The 20636-nt window shown below is 37.9% G+C and overlaps 1 protein-coding gene, 1 long non-coding RNA gene and 1 pseudogene across 16 annotated transcripts in view; 2 read left to right on the top strand and 1 right to left on the bottom strand.

Moving 5' to 3' along the window:
* The window catches only part of LOC121020812 (uncharacterized), an 86799-nt gene extending 79764 nt beyond the window's left edge, over positions 1–7035 (top strand). For both annotated transcript variants that reach the window (XR_005786298.1, XR_005786299.1), the window contains exon 5: positions 6722–7035. This is a non-coding gene — a long non-coding RNA (uncharacterized LOC121020812). The remainder of the gene's footprint in view (positions 1–6721) is intronic.
* KDM4C (lysine demethylase 4C) overlaps positions 1–20636 on the bottom strand; it is a 473115-nt gene that overhangs the window by 409538 nt on the left and 42941 nt on the right. For all 14 annotated transcript variants that reach the window (XR_005786297.1, XM_040460839.1, XM_040460852.1 and 11 more), the window contains 2 exons: positions 18139–18314; positions 10354–10468 (listed from right to left, as the gene is read on the bottom strand). Coding sequence is in view for 13 of the 14 variants with exons in the window: in XM_040460839.1 (XP_040316773.1) it covers positions 10354–10468; positions 18139–18314 (291 nt within the window). In the remaining variant the exon portion in view is untranslated. The remainder of the gene's footprint in view (positions 1–10353; positions 10469–18138; positions 18315–20636) is intronic.
* LOC121020827 (prolyl hydroxylase EGLN2-like) lies at positions 15830–17410 on the top strand (annotated as a pseudogene).

The raw sequence follows: 20636 nt of genomic DNA, 5'->3' as shown, positions 1-20636 counted from the left end.
AAAAAAAAAAGAAATACCCAGGTCCCTTTAGGGTCTGTGGCATCAAAACAGTCTTAATTATACCAAGACATTATGTGCCTTTACACTCTCATTCTCACATGAGGTCGAGTTTCTGCAGGCCACATGACATCACCACAGACTAAATGCAGAAGCAAGTATATAAAGCCAGAGGTCTTCTATTAAGCTAGACATTAGAGATTTGAAAAAATGTAAAAAAATGCCACTCCTCTCACTAATTTTTTGCCTAGGAAGGTATAGTCATTTTTTAATAAAAATATGTATGTTATTATATAATGATTTTTAATGAATTAAGGAGCTTTTAAATATTCTCAGTTTTAATTTCTAATAAAATAAACAAGGATAGACATAGCCTACATAAGGAAAAGCTCTTAGAGGTCCACAATAAATTATTAGAAGCATAAAGGGGTCCTGAGACCAAAAAGTTTGAGAACCACTGCTTCACTGTTCAGAAAAACATGCACTAGGGAAGATCACTCTACCCTATTCCTCTTCCTGCTCTTCAAAGCACTTTCCAAGCTTCTGGCTGTGACTAGTCCATCTTACAGACCATTATCTGATCACATTTCCTAAAGCATGATTCTGATCCTATCATTTCCCCTACTAAAATAACCTCAAACAGTTCAAGCAATAACCAAAAACATTCAAGAAACTCCATGATTTGTCCTCAGATTATTTTTTAAATGTTATACACTCATCAATTCTACAATTATTTCAGTGCATTCTTTGCAGCAGACACTATGATGGGGGCTGGGGTTGAACAGTCTATGAGAAGTAACACCTGCCATCCCTGGACCCAGAGTCTACTGAGGAAGAAATATTCACATAAACATACGCATCCTTAATTTTCTATATTCATTTTCCAAATTTGCTAGAATTATAAATTTTTTTCACCCAAAATGCACTATCCACATCAAAAACTCTCTATAATGACTGTGAATGTCCACCAAAAGATTCATTTTCAATGTATACAAATCCAGGTAAGGGAATGTATATAACAGTTAAGTTGTATCTCAACTGTTCTCCCAAAAGGAGAGGTAATCATGCCTTGTGCTCATATTAAATGTACTGAGCATCAATGCTATCATCATCCCATCTTATTAATAAAAATGTCTCCTGAGAAAGTAAAAATTCCCAATGAAAAAGTGAGCATAAGAAACCTAGAAAAGCCCACACATCAGAAAGAGTTGGAAGTGATGGTGCATACAGAGGGAAGGAGAAACATAAGGCATGATCTTGACATGTCCCTATCTAGTAAATACAACAGTGCTAGAAAGCTTAACTGTGCTTAAGCCAACACAATATTTGAGAAACTAGAGAAACTCCTTGTACAGTGGACTGAGAGTCATTCTAAGTACCAGGCCACTGGGTACCAGGCTGGTACAGGGAAGGGTAGTGGACACCTTCAGAGATCTGGAAGCAGCTGCAGTGGGAGAGAACATGATTTGGGGGTGGGGGGGGACTGAATTTCAAAGCAAGTCTGAGAGATTTATAAACAGTGATAGATGACACAAGCTGTAAGTCACGGGTGAAGCAGCTTCCCCTCACAGTGAGATGTGCTATCTTCCTCCAGTGAACTGCAGAAAACTATCATCAAAGATGGTGACACACAAAGGAAACTATCAATCTTAATGCAATGCCATCTCATAGGTTGATTTCAGGACAAAGTACCTGGATGCAAAGCATCCAAAGGCTAACTTGTTCTTAAGTGAGAACTGCGATGATGTGGATAAGCTAAGCTCCTTGCTGGTACAATATTCTGACAACATCGGTTCAAAGGGGTCATTGCAGACTGCACTACCTGTGATGATATGAGATATTCAAAGAAGAAAGCGTGGGCAGTGGAGGAGATGGATGAGCCTTAAAGGTAGAGCTATAAGTCACAATCAACAAAGGGAAATCTTGCAAAGAGGACTCTTTTGAAAACAGACAACACTCTTAGAGATCCTTCTAGTGTTACCAGTTATAAAGATCATAGCCAGCTTAAACAAAGCATATTGAATTTCATTTTAAACATTGATTTAATGAACCATTACCATCATTAAGAGGATCACCATTATACTATACAAGTATTACTAGAAATGCCATCCTAAACAGCACAGAACACAAGTCTGAATGTTTCACTCTCACTGTCCTAGTATAAATAATGTTAACGCTTGTGCTTAGCTCTCACATACAGAACAAAGGGACGTACTCCATCTCCAAAGGTCTGTAGAAGTACACACAGCTACTGGCTACCTCAGAAATGTTCTAGTTTGTCTTTCCTACAGATACCTGTTTACTTCATGTCTCTTAGCTAAGCTGAATCATCCCCACATAGTTACAGGACTTTTTTCTCCTTGTTCCTCTTTTCTCTTTGTATTTCTTGTGTGTGTGTGTGTTTCCTAAAGAAACTCTCATGCTTCTTTTAACAGAAGGCTAACTTTTTAAATGTACAATTAGCAACTTCCTTTGCTTGACACAAAACACACACTCAGATCAATGGAACAGAACACAGAGCCCAGAAATGGACCCACAAACATATGGTCAACTAATCTTTGACAAAGCAGGAAAGAATATCCAATGGAATAAAGACAGTTTCTTCAGATAATGGTGCTGGAAAACTGGACAGTAACATGCAGAAAAATGAACCTGGACCACTTTCTTATGCCATACACAAAAAATGAACTCAAAATGGATAAAAGACCTAAATGTAAGACAGGAAGCCATCAAAATCCTCGAGGAGAAAGCAGGCAAAAACCACTTTGATCTTGGCTGCAGCAACTTCTTACTCAACACGTCTCTGGAGGCAAGGGAAACAAAAGCAAAAATGAACTAATAGGACCTCATCAAAATAAAAATCTTTTGCACAGCGAAGAAAACAATCAGCAAAACTAAAAGGCAACTGAAGGAATGGGAGAAGATATTCGCAAATGACATATCAGATAAAGGGTTAGTGTCCAAAATCTATAAAGAATTTATCAAACTCAACACCCAAAAAACAAATAACCCAGTGAAGAAATGGGCAAAAGACATGAATAGACACTTTTCCAAAGAAGACATCCAGATGGCAAACAGACACATGAAAAAATGCTCAACATCCCTCATCATCAGGGAAATACAAATCAAAACCACAATGAGATACCACCTCACACCAGTCAGAATGGCTAACATTAACAACTCAGACAACAGATGTTGGTAAGAATGCGGAGAAAGAGGATCTCTTTTGCCCTGCTGCTGGGAATGCAAACTGGTGCAGCCACTCTGGAAAACAGTATGGAGGTTCCTCAAAAAAATTAAAAATAGAACTACCCTATGACCCAGCAATTGCCCTACTAATAAGTATTTATCAAAGGGACACAGGTGTGCTGTTTTTTACACATGCACCCCAATGTTTATAGCAGCACTATTGACAATATCCAAAGTATGGAAAGAGCCTAAATGTCCATCGATGAATAAAGAAAGAAAATGTGGTGTTTATATATATATATATATATATATATATATATATATATATATATATATAGTGGAGTATTACTCAGCAATCAAAAAGAATGAAATCTTGCCATTTGCAACTACATGGATAGAACTGGAGGGTATTATGCTAAGCGAAATTAGTCGGAGAAAGACAAATATCATATGACCTCACTCATATGAGGACTTTAAGATACAAAACAGATGAACATAAGGGAAGGGAAGCAAAAATAATATAAAAACACGGAGAGGAACAAAACATTAAAGACTCTTAAATATAGAGAACAAACTGAGGGTTGCTGGAGGGATTGTGGGAGAGGGGGTGGTCTAAATGGGTAAGGGGCATTAAGGAATCTACTCTGAAATCATTGTTGCACGTTATGCTAACTAACTTGGATACAAATTAAACAATAAATAAATTTTTTAAAAATAAGATAAAAATAAATAAGACTTACTTTTAAAGAAAGTAAGTCCTTAGTGAAGCATAACAACAACAAAAATTCACATCTTAGGACTCTTAAGCTTCTGTTACTGTTACCAAGGAGTCATCTAGGGCCACCCAAGAACACAGGTTGCTCTACCTCTAAGCTCAAAAACCTCTTTCATTACAGAAAATTCCTGACATAACCAAATATCTCAATTTAATTGTCTCAAGGTATCAGTGGAGTCAATGTAAATGAATCACATTCTCCTGAGAACATGTAGAATTATATCCCATCTATCTCAAAAAGGTTTTGAGCAAGAGTAAATAATTATGCCTCTGTATTAGGGGTTGCCAAATTTTTTATGCAAAGGGCCAAACAATAAACATTTTAGCTTTTGTGGGCCATACAATCTCTGCCACAACTACTTAACTCTGTCCTTATGGTGAAAAAAGCCATAATACATAAATGAATGAATTAGGCTATGCTCCAGTAAAACTTTATTTATAAAGACAAGCCAAAGAGAGAATCTGACTGTCAAGCCATGCTCTGGACTGTGTCACCATATGCCTTTAACAGCCTTGGTATTTCTATTTAAAAAACAGTAACTTGTTTAAATCATGTGACTGTTACTATTGCCCTAGTCTACTGCCCATGGTACCAACTGAGATTCTTTAGTATCAAAGGAAATTAAGCTCTGAAAGAAGTGGCAGAATGAAAAAGGAACCAGAGCACCTGGGTGGCTCAGTCATTAAGCATCCGACTCTAGGTTTCAGCTCAGGACATGATGTCATGGTGTTTGGGATTGAGCCCCATGTCAGGCTACACACTGACAGCACAGAGCCTGCTTCAGATTCTCTCTCTCCTCTCTCTCTCCTCTCCTTGTCTCTCTCTCTCTCTCTCTCTCTCTCTCTGCCTCTCTCCAGCAGGCATGCACTCAAAATAAAATAAACTTTAAAAAAAAATTGAAAGAGGAACCAACACTCATGCCCTGGGATCTCCAAGCCTTTCTCCCTTTACTATCAAGGCTGATTGTTCTCAACTAGAGCTTCATGAACACCCTCATCTCTAATTCCTGTGTTGTATTCAAGACTGATAATCACTAAAATGGCACCTCTTTGCCCGAAAGATTTGCCTTGTGCTGCAAGACAAACATTTGAGCAGATGGGGTCACTATAGCACCACAGGTCGGGGACCATACCTACAGCCCTGTCTCCAGCCTAGAGCAGATCCCTTCCCCGCAGATCACACTATTCCAGATTGGCCTCACCCTCTTCTAGCTGAAGCTCATAGAAAAGCCTCCAAATTCAGTGTGGTCTTACCCACAAATTTGCCTAATTCCTGCCCCATCCTCCTTTCTGCTTCCTTTACCTGACTTGAACTTACTCATCTAGGCCAAGCTCAGATGTCCTCTCTGCTCTAGCAAGTGTTCCTTCAGTGCCAAGCTTGCTCTCAGTGTGTCTCCTCCTGGCTCCCTGGAACCCTACACTTGCTTTTATGGCCAAGCTCATTATACTTTATTGCCCCTCTAAGCCTATGAATAATTACTTGAAAACAAGGCTCCTTATTCATCTCTGTACCCTACACAAACTGTTTCTCTCACCTCCCCACACCCTCTCCAAGAACTCCCAGACTCACCAAAAAAAAAGCTATGGTTTTTCAATCATTCTACTAAAATGGCCACAACTAGACATTAGGGGGAAAAGTGAACTACAATTTGATGACCATAATTCCTTCCAAAATAATGCCATGAACCATATCAAACCAGTTTTCAATATAATTTAAATATTGAGCCAAACAGTTAAACAATTCAAGGATACAATAGAAAAAAGCAAAACAATGCTTTTCCAATGCACGTTCATTGTGATGATTTCAAACACTGCTGACAGTTGTGGGTTATTGGTACACTCACTCTTTGTCACTCTCTTTAATGCACTCTTTCTCTTGTTACTCTCCATCTACCTCAAGGGGGCAAAAACAAGTTGTTTTTCATTTGTCTGAATTATGGTGTAATAAACATGATTGGTTTTGTTTACCAGTAGCAGTCTATAACATCTCTCTCATCTTTCTGTATGCTCCAAAAGCTTTGAAAATATCAACTCAACTTTGGAGCTACTAAATGTTCCCTCAGAGCCTACACAAATTCCATAAAATACTATGCCTTGTAGGTCCTACCAGAATGACAGATTCCTGACTTCAGAACATGGAAATGATAAGGATGCTTTAAAATGTCATGTTTATAAACCAGTGGATTTTGTTCATTGGATTTTAATAACTAAAGTTACTCAAATCTGAAGTCTAAAGTCAATGTTCGTTGAAGCAATGCCAATGTGTAGCTGGTTTTCAAATACAAGCAGCACATTGCCAAGCACAGGAAACCAAAGTCCATCAGCCTCTCTGTGCCATAAACAATTATGTTATTTCACTATCAAATATGGAAAGCTAATCCAGGGCATTTTTATGTTAATTGTTCTGAAAACTGCCCCAGATATACTGCTTCTAACTCTTAATTATATATGCAAAAAGGAACAAAGAGGCCAATGATCCCACAGGGTGGTTAGAAAAAAATAATTTACAGAGCACCTGGGTGGCTCAGTCGGTTGAGCATCTGACTTTGGCTCAGGTCATGATCTCTCAGTTGACAAGTGTGAGCCCCACATCGGGCTCTGTGCTGACAGCTCAGAGCCTGGAGCCTGCTTCAGATTCTGTGTCTCCCTCTCTCTCTGCCTCTCCCCTGCTCATGCTCTGTGTCTCTCTGTCTCAAAAATAAAGACATTTTTAAAAATTTTTAATAATAATAATTTACACAAAATTTCATTTCATTTTAGGTCACTCAGACATGCAACCTCTCAGTCCAGAATCCAGATGATTCCTCAGCTCAATCTTCCTCTCGGAAGCCTGAAAACTTGCCATCATACCACAGGGAAGAAACCAGAGAAGGCACAAAATAAACCATCAGCTCGGGGAATTTGTGGTTGACAACAACCTAGTTTTACACATTTCTACAACTAAGAGATTAACTCTACATAATTGTTTCCTTAAAACTGGTAGGAGAGGTAATAAGAGCACCTGGCAGCCCCTCTACTAGCCTAGGAACTTTGGAAATATCTCCCTAGGTCTCAAATATAAAATGTCAACAGTATTTACTCTGCCTTACTCATTCCAATGGAAATCCCACAGAAGCTACTTTCATAAGACAAGGTGCCATGGGGGCGCCTGGGTTACTCAGTCAGTTGAGCGTCTGACTTCGGCTCAGGTCATGATCTCACAGTTCGTGAGTTCAAGCCCCACATCGGGCTCTGTGCTGACAGTGTAGAGCCTGGAGCCTGCTTCAGATTCTACGTCTCCCTCTCTCTCTGCTTCTCCCCTGCTTATGCTCTGTCTCTCTCTCCTTCGAAAACAAATAAAAACATTAAAAAAATTTAAAAAACAAAAGACAAGGTGCCATGTTCTGTAAGGAAGCCTGACTGTTAATGGTGCTCATTTTCCCAGATATAAGTAATCATAACATGTTAAGCTTAAAAATATATCTGTTATCACTGAAGAATAAATCATTAAGAATAAACTAGAAATGAAATAAAAAATATATATAGCAATAATCTAATACAAATTACAATGTGGCAATCTAAACATGGCAGGAACTAGAATTCACTGAATGATCTTCTAAAATGCAATATTAGAAAATGTTTCTAAAGTCAAAAACTGTTAAAACTTCCTTGGTGGTTTGGGGAAACGCACACTAAGGTGCAATCACGTGCATACATATATACACACTCACATAAAATGAAAAGCCAAAGGAAATCATAAAGAGGTTGTTTCCGTTTGGTAAGCTTATAGGTAATTTTTATTTTTGTCTTCATATTTGCCTATATTTTTTCATTTTTCCACATAAGGATATGCTACCTTAATAAACAAATTCTCAACACAGAATTTACTTGTATTAATGAAAACCCAGAAGGGCAATGGGGAATGTTTTCTCTTTTTTTTAACTTTATTTTAGTATTTCAAACATACACATATTTAAAATGCCATGTATTATCACCTAGTGCCATCAATTACCAATATTTTTTCAATCTTCTTTCAACTATATCCAAACCATTTTATTTTCTAAAGTATTTTAAAACCAAATCCCAGACCCCATGTCATTTAACCTGCATATGCTTAAATGTGTATCTGTAATTAATAAAAAAATATAGTCACTATGCCATCATTATATTTAATAGGACAACAATAATTCCACAGTATCATCTAATGTCTAGTCCATATTCGGAAATGAGAATGTTCCTTTCAATTTAGAGATCCATCTAGAAAATTTTAAATTGTGCCACTATTTCATATCTAGAATGTATAAAGAACTATAAAGCAGTAAGAAAAGCATGACACAAAATAAAAATATTCAAGAGTCTTAAAAAGGTACCTCAATAAAAGGGAAAATCCAAACAGTCAATGAACATAAGGGGAAAAAATCACAATGCAACTTAAAACCACAACTACAACACACACCCAACAAAATGGCTAAATTTAAAAGACCAACAATACCTAATATTAGATAGGATGTGAACAATGGGGAATCTGAAAACACTGCTATAAGAAGGTGCAAACTGGAAAAGAGTTTTCTTCTGAAGCTAACTATATACATACCCTATAACCACTACTAGGCATACACCCAATATAAACACACCATTCCATGCTCAGGGAAACATGTGCAGAACATCCATGAAAGTTTTGTTCATAAAAGCAAAAACTAAAACAACCAACATGACCCTTGGTGGCACAACAATAAACACACTAAGGCATATTCATACAATAAAATATTATAGAGCAAAGAAAATGAATGTAGAAAAAATTTAGAAATGTTTATAAGGTATGAAAGAAGCCAGACAAAAAGAATATACACTGAATGATTCTGGTTATATAAAATTCAGAAACAGAATATAATGAACTATATTCTTAAGGAAAAGAAAGAAGTGACTGCCATAAAGTCAGAATAGTGATCATCTTTGGATAAAACATACGATGAGTGAAGGGGATGTGTAGGGGAACTCTAGTATGCTAGTAAATGTATTCCTTGATGTCAGTGATGATACACAGATGTTCACCTTGCAATAATTTATGAAGCTTTAAGTTTCTGTTTTGTGTACTTTCTACCTTATTTTATGTTTCAAAATACAAAAAGTTTAAAAATATTATAGTAACTGATTCGGGCAAATATTATCAATGGATGTAAATTCACTGGGTGAAAGGCTGCTGGGATACAGGACAGTTATCTAGCCTCTAAGTATCACTCTATAAATCACTGATTAATTATAAACAGAAATTCTTGACTGGATCATTTAGATTGGAGGAAACCCAGTTTACAAATATTATTGGCAAAATTAGGATCTCATGAATGTGATCTGTATATTAGATGATATTAAAACACATGCTGAAATAATTAAAGTTGAACTATCAAAATGTCTGCAACTTACATTCAAATGTTATAGCAGAGAGACAAAGAAAGAGACAAAGGGAGACAACAGCAGAGCAACAGAGAAACAAAGGAAATGAGGCAAATATTAACAACTGGTGAATCTAAATGAAGACTATCCAAGTGTTCATCGCACTACTCCAACCTTTCAGTAGTTAAGACATTTCTCAAAATAAAAAGAAAACAAAAAACAAAACAAAACAAAAAAACAGCATTTACATGTATTACCAGGAGGCAAAAAGGACTGGTTTATTTCAAGCATGTTATGGCCACATAAATAATACTGGAAAGACTATAATAATATGTACTTTTTAAAAAAGAGAAAAATTCTCACAATTTGTGGGGAAAAAAGGAGAACAAACCTATTCAAATATAACTTTTTTTTTTCAACGTTTATTTGTTATTTTTGGGACAGAGAGAGACAGAGCATGAAGGGGGAGGGGCAGAGAGAGAGGGAGACACAGAATCGGAAACAGGCTCCAGGCTCCGAGCCATCAGCCCAGAGCCTGATGCGGGGCTCGAACTCACGGACCGTGAGATCGTGACCTGGCTGAAGTCGGACGCTTAACCGACTGCGCCACCCAGGCGCCCCTCAAATATAACTTTTTTAAATGACTAGGGGAAAACTACTAGAAGAATACATATTAAAATACTGTTTTAGCCTTAAGGTGGCATTATAAATGGATTATATTTCCTGTTTTCCAAATATTTTTAAAAGGTGTTTTGCTTAAAAAAATTTTAGTGTAATTTAAAGATCAGCCAGATAACCACATAATATATTACTGTTGAACAATTTCAGATATTTGTACCAGTAGGTGGTTTCAATCTGACAAATACCAGCAGCAGAAATCCTGATGTGTCTTTATTTCTTCTTGTCCTATGAGGAATTATGGATCACACAAAGCATAACAAATGACTACTTCTCATGTATCTAAAATGGTAACAAAAATAGGAAAGGTGTCCTTTACAAAATCCATTACACTATAAATATACCTCATCATATATGCTTCCATTAATGTCGGCACCATAGATGGGTGCTACGAAAGTTAAGTTCTTCCAATACTTGCGCTCCAAATCTTCATAATCCAAGTATCTTGGAGTACAGTATCTGCAAAAGGTAAATTAAAAGAGCACAAACCATATGACAATTATAAGATTTTCTCCACCCATATGTCTCAAATCATTTTATTTTTTAATTTTTTTTAATGTTTTATTTAAAGAGAGAACACGAGCAGTGGAGGGGAAGAGAGACAGGGAAACACAGAATCTGAAGCAGGCTCCAAGATCTGAGCTGTCAGCACAGAGCCCGATGCAGGGCTCAAACTCGTGAACCGCGAGATCATGACCTGCGCCGAAGTCGGACACTCAACAGACTAAGCCACCCAGGCACCCCTTCTTAAATCACTTTCTAAACAAAATCTTATCAAAATGAAAACACTGCAACAACACATGTTGTCAAGTCTAGTGAGTAAATATACCAATGTATTTATCATAGATCTCTGAATACTCTTAAGATTCCTAAATAACTCTTTATAATATCTTTATATTTTTGACTAGTAAGGAAAATATTCTCATGAAAGTACCAAATATATAAGGAGAACAGTTAAAAACTCATTAATTTATCTTTCAAAATATTTTCTAAAATCTTTAACCAATTATACTATACTAAATTTTACAGGATTAGTTAAATAAAAGGGCTTAAATAAAATACAGAATACAAAATAAGGTAGATCTTCCTATGCATTGACATTAATATTTCTCCACAGTGAATTAATAAGCAGGTTACAGAATACTATGATAATATTTATGTAAAAAATATCTATAACTGTACTCAAATGGTCAAAAAGAAAATATATACCATATTATTAATATTAATGTTTATCTTTCACACTGGAATTACAGAAAGGCACTTGCTTCTCTGTCCTATTTGGATTGTGAACAAATAATCTTATATTAATATACACACACACAAACACACACACACAACACAAAATACCATTATTTCTACATTTAAAAAAAGAAATCGAATGAAGAAGGTAATGAAACAGTTTGTTTAGCAGTAAAAAGAGTGTTTAGCAGCAGGAGCAATCCCAATAAAGCCTACTGAACATTTTAGAATGAATAACTGTAGAACAAGCAAAATCAATATACACTATACTGGGACCCCAAACTGGTTATCTAAGCAATAAGCAAGAATACCAAACAATTTAACAACTGTATTTGAAATACAGAATAATTTTCTGATTTACTCAAATCATTAGAATTTCAACAGGACAGCCAAAAATAAAAGGGATGGGCATGAAAGTATCATTAACTCCACTGTATTTCACCACTTCAGTTAGTAGGTTCCAGTAGTAACATGAATTCTAGGCACAAGCTAAGCAAGCTAACCAGAGTTCAGACTCAAGCAATAAAAAAGGTAACAGAGATACTGTTTATTTCGATTTACAGAGAAATTTGTTGGACTTTGGATACAGAAGTCCTAAATTACCTTTCACTATAAGATGACCTAAAGAATCTATCACACTATTTACTACTCAATCATGATCAATTTTTAACAACCTATAACTTTAAAAAGGAAACATGTGGTTCAGTATTGGCTACTGAGGATGAATTCTAAGATCTTTGAATATCTGAAACAAACAATGATTCTAAACTTGAAAAAAAGTGACCAGTTCACTCAGTTGGCTACAGATTTCATCCCTAATGGACTGTCAAACAATCACAGCTGTCCCACAAATCCAGTGTCAATTTGCTCAAAAGTAATCCAACCATTCCTTTTCTCCAGAACCTTTTATTCACTATATTACAATTGTTAAGAGATGGGTGTCCAGAACAAGCCTGCCTAGACCTTTAAATCCAGGCTTTGCCATATATAAGCCATGTAACCCTGGGCAGAGGACTGAATTTCTCCAGACCTCAGTTATTCCTCTATAAAACAGGATAATATCAATTGAATTACTGTGAGCATGCTATCACATAATTATGTAAAGCACATAGCTCCACTCCTAGAAGAAAGTATAGATCAGTAATGTAAGTGATACAAGAGAGCATATTACTTACCTCCATAAAGTTTTATTATAGTAGTGCTATGTTAGAGGTTTCTAGATTTTCGTTGGATTAAGTTGTGTTGTCAACCAAATGAGCATGTTATCCTGTCTACTGTTTATACCAAGCACATTATACAAGGACATGTACTGAATGAAGGAAACCAGATGAACAGAAAAACCAGGAGGATGCCTCCTGCCTCCCATGAAAATTAACCCCACCTGAGGACCATCCTACAACCACAATGAACACCATTTGACAGTAGTACAGCTGTAAGTGAACAAGCAAGAGCCTTGGATTGAGGCTAGAAACCCATTTCATTGCCATTTGAAATAAATTTCCACATGGAATTGGCAGATGAAATATAAAAAGAGAATTCTCAAAAGTATTTTAACATTGTAGCAATTATAACAAAATTAATCCAACTAAAAAATAAACTTTAACATGGAATAACCTTTCATGCAACTTATATTTCACAACTAAAAAAAGAGCCAATTATTTTTAAAAATCATTTTTAAACTTCAGAAAGTCAAGAAATGTACATTCTGTCATTAAGAAAATCACAACAATCTGTCCAGTAATTGACACTACCTCAAGTATATTTTGGCTTTCATGGCACTAATCATTCAATCAACATATACTGAAATAGTACCTACTATATCCCAGATACTGTACCAGGTATTGAGTATATAAAGTGGTACACAAAACAAACAACGTCACCTGAATGGCTATCTTCAGGAACAATCTACAAACAAGCCATCTGTGCAAAAATTGAACAGATATATAAACAAAGTAAGTGCCCAGTAAATTAAATTCCCTCTAAATAGAAAACTAATACCATGCTCAGGTAATCACATGGGCTACAGATGATGTTCAAAGTTTCTCTATGACAAGAAAAAATGGTCTTCCAGTCTCTTTTCTCATCAATATTTTGAATTACCATGTATTATTAACAATTATTGTCTCTGGGTGTTAAAATTCTGTGTTTCTAAAATGTTCGAATTTTCAAATAAGAATGTGTTACTTTTGTAACTGATGAAAACATTTCTGACCATCTTCAAAATCCATCTCAACAGCACTATAAAATGAAATCATTCCTATCCTGATTAACAACCACAGAAGTCTTATTTTCCTTTGAAACTCCATGGCACTTTGAGCTTTTCGTGTGGTGATTATAAATGATTACTAAAGGTATTAACAAACATTTCCTAGTAAGTATAGTCTGATTACTTTCAAGTACAAATCGTCTCCTGGGGTGCCTGGGTGGCTCAGTCGGCTGAGCGACCGACTTTGGCTCAGATCACGATCTCACAGTTCGTGGGTTCGAGCCCCGCATCAGGCTCTGTGCTGACCACTTGCTCAGAGCCTGGAGCCTGCTTCAGATTCTGTGTTTCCTTCTCCCTCTGCCCCTCCCTGCTCACGCTTTGTCTCCTCTGTTTCTCAAAAATAAATATATGTAAAAAAAAAAAAAATTGTCTCCTAAAATATCAAAGTAGCCAAGCAGATGTTCCACTAAATGAACCTATTTTATTAACACTTTAAAAATGACTCTGGAAATGGGTGCTAGAAGATAAATAACAGAACACAGTAAACCATTCATACTTATAAAAACTTGGGTAAATTTTCTTCCACAATCTTGTTTCAATAGCATTGCACTAGTAAGTTGTTAAAAGAGTTCTTAAAAGAGTTTGAATACAAACTAGTCCAGTTAGTGATAAAAGTTTCACATTCTCAATTAACGAGATCTGAAACAATGAGGCTTTACTAATGCTTATCAAAAATTTACAAGAAGCAGGGCACCTGGGTGGTTCAGTCGGTTGAGCGTCCGACTTCGGCTCGGGTCATGATCTCATAGTTTTTCAGTTTGAGCCCTGTGTCAGGCTCTGTGCTGACAGCTTGGAGCTTGGAGCCTGCTTCGGATTCTGTGTCTCCTCCTCTCTCTGCCCCTCCCCTGCTCATGCTCTGTCTCTCTGTCTCTCGATAATAAATAGACGTTAATTTTTTTTTTTTAATTTTAAAGAAGGGACTCACATTAAATATAAAAATTTCAATTCCTTTGAAATAACTACAATGCTCCATAGAAACTTTATACACACAATTAAAGGGCGCCTGGGTGGCTCAGTCGGTTAAGCGTCTGACTTCGGCTCAGGTCATGATCTCAGGGTTCATGAGTTCGAGCCCCACATCGGGCTCTGTGCTGACAGCTCAGAGCCTGGAGCCTGCTTCAGATTTTGTGTCTCCCTCTCTCTCTGCCACTCCCCCACTCACACTCTGTCTATATCTCTCTCACAAATAAACATTAAAAAAAAATTATACATAGAATTAAGATTCTTCAAGTACCATAAAGTGCTTACTATGTCAAATATAAATTTCTTTTAAAAAGATATAAACTAAATTCATCCAAAGAGCATAATTTCACACACACCTATCCAGAGAATTTAGACAATGTTTTTTGACTGGCTGATTAGTTGGTTGGTTTGGGGTTCTAATTCTTTTTTTCAAATTAATGTTTTGATCTAGGGTCTTAACTACCATATCAGAAACTTTTTTTAAAAAGTAATTTAGGGGCACCTGGGTGGCTCAGTCAGCTGAGCATCCAACTTCTGCAAGGTCATGATCTCACAGTTCATGGGTTCAAGCCTTGCGTCACGCTCTGTGCTGACACCTTGGAGCCTGGAGCCTGCTTCGGATTCTGTGTCTCCCTCTCTCTCTGCCCCACCCCACTCACACTGTCTCTCTCTGTCTCTCAAAAATAAATAAACATTTTTTAAAAATTTTAAAAAGGTAACTTAATAACTGTAACGGTTTCTAAATATGTTCAAATTCTTTGATACTCCTCCTTTCAAGAAGTGGAGCTTAATTCTCCTCCCCTTAACTATTGGATTCACTTTGCAACTGGCTTGTAAGAAACAAAATAACACAGAAGGGATAGTCAAGAAACAGATCATGAAAAGATACTGTGGCTTCCATCTTGGTTACTCTCTTGGATCACCAGCTCTGGAAGAAGCCAGCTACCACAACATGAAGAGCAGTCCATGTGGCAAAGAACTCAGGACTCTAGCCAATAGCCATGTAAGTGGAGCAATCTTAAAATAGGATCTTTCAGTCATAGTCAATCTTTCAGATGATAACAGCCCCACCCTCCTAACATCTTGACTGTAACCTCACGAGAGGCCCTGGGCCACAGTCACCTAGCCATGCCACTCCCAGATTCCTAACCTTCAGAAACTAAAATATTAAATAAATGTTTATTGATTTAAGCTATAAGATTTGGGGTAATTTGCTACACAGCAATAGGTATAATTACAATAATGCTAATACAATAATGGTGGCCCTCTAAGTCATTCAAGGGTTTTCTTTTTAAATTACTCATCTTCTAAATATATAATTTATCATCTGAGACTTAAACACTGTCAGGGGTATGGCGTGGTGTACGGCACTGGATAGAAGGTACAACCAACAGTGCAGAGAGCAGAGAAAAATGCTCACCACCCTGATGGGTCCTTTCCCAAGCCCTAAGGGCAGCAGAGGACTTGGTGACCTACAAGCGACCACAAGGCACAAGAAGAGTCTCTGCTGCCTGCCCTGCCTCACACCAGGCTCAGCCACCCTGTCCCCAGCTGAATCAAGTGGAGGAGGCCGAGTTAGAGGAGGGTGGCACCATGAGCCTGGGCCGTGTCCTTCATATCGGGGGGATGAAGACACTGCTGCCATGGGCAACCCAACCCATGCCAGCCACAGTCCCTAAGTGAGGCTCTCCCAGGTTCTGTGTCTCAGCCCTTGGATCCTGGCTGGGCCAAGACTGGTGTGAAGAGTTACCTGCCCTGTCCCCCGCTACCCTCCCACCACCAATCAGGAGCATCTGATCAGGCCTTGGTGGGGAGTGGGACTCCCAGGGCCACAGCCACTTCCACCACAGTCAGCCCCCTGAGGGAGAGCTTCAGCAGGCAGGATGGTGGTGAGCTGCAGCCTCTGTAGAGTAAGGGCACTGCAGCACAGGTCACCAAGGAGTACTAGCAACTGGTGGTTCAGGGAGCCCTGCTTGAGGTCCCCAAAGGGAAATGGGCAGCAGCAAGTAGCCCTTGGGGTAGACAGGAGAACCAGGAAGGAGAGGCCAAAGGAAAGGGCAGCATGGGCTGCAGCAGTGGCAATGGGGAGAATAGTGTGGGGCTCACAGTGCGGGAGGAGGGACTATCCATCATGCCCAAGCACCTGGCCCCAGACTATACTGTATCCTGCAGCATCTGTATCAAGGAGAACTTCCTGGGGGCAGCACTGGATGGCCATGTGGTGGCTGAGGCAGAGGCCCTAAAGTAGAGTGGGCTATTTCACCATGCAGCTTCTGTAGGGACCAGACTGCCTGGATAGAAGGCCATGAGCCTAGCTGTCAAAGCACTGGGGTCCTCATGGCCCACATGGATGCTATAATCTGTCCCTATGTTGGGTGCTAGGTGGCTATGTCATCCACAGGCACAATCAAGGCCATGGTGGTATGTTATTCAGTCAATAGGCTGGGGAACATGAAGCATGCTGACAATCCACATGGCAGTGGGCACTGCATCACCTGTTATCTATTACCTGAATCAGAATTGGGACATAAAGGTGCATGGCAGGCTACTGCAATTCTTCCCTGAGAGCTGGACTGTGGTAACCAATATCAGAAGGTCTGATCAGCGGAACCCCCATGAGCTGAAACCAGCCTATGATACCAGGTATGCCATCACTGGTATGCCATCGGCTAGCATCTGAGCAGAATTGTGTCCAAGTACCTGTGTCATAGCCAACTACACCCACATACTGGCCATTCTCAGAGCTGCATGAACAGCTTGCCCTGACTTTGGGAAAGCCTTTGGCCCCATGCTGTTGGCCCAGAAACCCACCAATCTCAGTGCCTGCTCCTTTTCTGCCACTGCTGCTACTTCCAGCTTTGCCTCTGTCTTGCCTAGTGTGGAGGGCTCATCTGACACTGAAGCCAAAGGAGAAGACTTCTTCTGCCTGGTAATGGGGCTGGGATTGTGACCTGCGCAGGGGCCAGTGTTGGGAGCTACTGGAGCTGGGGGGCCTGTGGCTTACCCTCTGTGGTCCTGCTTCTCTAAGGTGTGAAGAGCTAAGGAGGCATTGCCACCTCCCACCAGGATACAGGTTTGGGAGCTGGGGATATCATGGCCTCTTGCTGGTAAAAATTTGTTGGGGGTGGACAGTATTCCCAAGCCCCCAACTCCAAAAGCCTAGAATGTGAAGTGACTCCCCAACCACATGGCTATGGTACCTTTTGGAATATGCTGCCACTGTGTGGACAGGAAAAAGGTGCTGGGAGGAGCATGGGTGTGAAAAGTCCTGTCAGCCAAGAAAGAAAGAAAAGTTTACCTCAGAGTTGCCAAAAAAAAGGAAAAAAAAAAAAAGATTTAAGCACTCTGACACAAAGAAGAAAATTTGCCTAACAAATATGAACAATGTGTAGAATCAAAATTTCAGGGCAACTAAAATATAGAAAAAAACATTTATAGATATTATGAATAAGATGATAAAACGAGAAACAACTTTCTCAGGAATAAACTAAATGTAATCAGGCAACCACCTGAAGAAGAGAAAACAGGAACAGTTAAATGAAAACTGAAAGAAGATATGCAGAAAACCACTGCTTTTCATCACAAGCTCCTCTATTTGGTTTCCTCCCATGTTCATGTATATCTTTGAAAAAAATAAAAATAGCAAACTGCATGCACTCACTTGCCACTGTTAGCCAGCTGCCTGAACTCTTTCACTGTCATGGCTTTTTTCTGGATGTTGTATTGAGTGAACAGTCCCGACTGCCCTGTGACCATCTGCTGAATTGGTGCTGGAATAAGCAAATTATCAATGTCATCATAGCACTGCCTTGGCTTCCATTCCCGAGGAGGAATCACCTAAAAATAAAATAATAAATAAAATATTATCTGGAAAATATTCCAACGGAATACAAACAAAGAATTTCTCAGCATTTCTATAACAAATGTGTAAAAGAACAATGAGGATTCAGATGAAGGGAAATACTTGCATTCTCTTAAATATTCACCTTACTGATATGATTTTTTAGAAATAGCAAAATTTATTGTGCACTATACCAAATAGTACTTTTATATCAACTATACTTTTATCAACTTATTTTTTAGTTGATACTATTAACCTCTCAATTTTAAAGGTAAATGAAGAGATACATAGAAGCAAAATAACTTGAAGTTCAAATAATGCCTATATTAATATGATAAAAAATAAGTAAACATTTGTTTAGTCAGTATTATTCTCTTTAAATACCTCTCACACGATACAGCAAACAGCATAGTGGTTGGTGTGTTAGTAAATGTTTAACAATCAGTTTCCAGGAAGGTAGAGAAAACCCTGGTTTGTAGCTCTTGCTTATTTCCATGATGTAATTACTCCCACCATGGCTAATTTGAGCTTACCTACATGACATAACTGAACACAAAGTTAGAAAGAGACGTGCATTATCAACTTTTATGTTCCTGTATAAGGTTGTTCAGCACACCACTCTTTTCCAACACTATTTAAACACTTGGTTATTAACAAAGAAAAGATTAGGGGCACCTGGGTGGCTCAGTTGGTTGAGCGTCCATCTCTCGATTTCAGCTCAGGTCATGATTTCAGGGTTATGGGATTGAGCCCTGCGTCAGGCTCCACGCTGAGCATGGAACCTGCTTAAGATTCTCCCTCTCTCTCCCTCTGCCCCTCTGCCTCACTCACACTCTTGCTTGCTCTCTCTCTAAAATAAATAAATAATTTTTTAAAAAGATTGTCTTTTAAAAAAATTTAAAAAAAAACAATGAAAAGATCATTAACAATAAGACCAAAAACATATGTTCATGTGATTAAAATTAGAAGGGACAAAGTTATAAAGTCATGATTTATAGCTGGAATTTATTCACCTTTAGAAATTGTTTTAATTTTTAAGATAAACTTTAAAAAATTAATCACAAAACATAGCACACATTAATAAAATGCACAATCACAAAAATGTAACTGTGAATTATTATAAAGCAAACACCAGAGTACCTCCAACTGCCCATCAAACACATTCCTTTCTTGCCCAAAAGGTAACCACTCACATAGCATTTATGATATTCATTTCCTTGCTGGAGTTTATAGTTTTATGCCTGGGTATGCATCCCAGCACCGTTTTTTTTTTTTTTTGAAATGTACAGAAATATAATCATCCATATATACATATCTTCTTTGAGGTTTATCTTTTCTATTTCACTCAATATTTTTGTTAGGGGTCAAATATGATGGCCTATGATTATGGTTCATGAGTTTGAGCCCCGCATCTGCTTCTACACTGTCAGCATGGAGACTGCTTGGGATTCTCTCTCTCCCTCTCTATCCTGTCTATCTGCCCCTCCCCTGCTCTTGTGCAAGCTCACTCACTGTCTCTAAAAATAAATAAATTAACTTTATTAAAAAAAACACATATTATGACCTACATAGCTGAAGTTCATTGATTTTCATTCCTACTCAATATTCCTTCATACAAATATTTATCCATAAATGGATGACCATTTAGTGGTCACTTGTTTTTTTCTGTTTATTGACTTTTGCAAAGAACACAGCTATTAATAATATTGCATGCATCTTCTGCTGCATATGAGCACACAGTTCTCTAAAATAAACTCGTATACACAGACACTCCTAACAGTGAAATTATTGGGACATAGGATATGTATAGATCAAATTTAACAGTTATTACCAATAACTCCCACCAGCAGTGTATGGAGCATTCCTGTTGCTTCACATCTTCATCATCACTTTATATTGCCGATCATTTAAATTTTAGTCTTTCTCATAAGTTCTGTAATGGTAGTCAATTGTGGACCTTATTTGCATTTTCTTAATTATTAAAGAAATCTCTTTATATATTCCCTATGAATATCCCCTTTTATAAAGTGCTTACTCAACTCTTAACCATCTTACTACTGCACTGTTGGTCTTTTTCTTCTTAATGTATAGGAATTCTTTATATAGTCTGGTTATTCTTGGATCATGTATATATACATTTGTAAATATCTATATGTATATGTGTGTATATATCAAATATCTTCTCTTACTCTATAACTTGCCCTCCAACCTTAAGAGTATATTTTGCATCAGGCACTGGGCTGATGGCTCAGAGCCTGGAGCCTGTTTCCGATTCTGTGTCTCCCTCTCTCTCTGCCCCTCCCCTGTTCATGCTCTGT

This window comes from Herpailurus yagouaroundi, unplaced genomic scaffold (genome assembly GCF_014898765.1).
Source record: "Herpailurus yagouaroundi ecotype Mexico unplaced genomic scaffold, PumYag 252, whole genome shotgun sequence".
Taxonomy (NCBI): Eukaryota; Metazoa; Chordata; class Mammalia; order Carnivora; family Felidae; genus Herpailurus; species Herpailurus yagouaroundi.
Note: the sequence above shows the minus strand (reverse complement) of the source record. Positions and strands in the feature narration are given on the sequence as shown.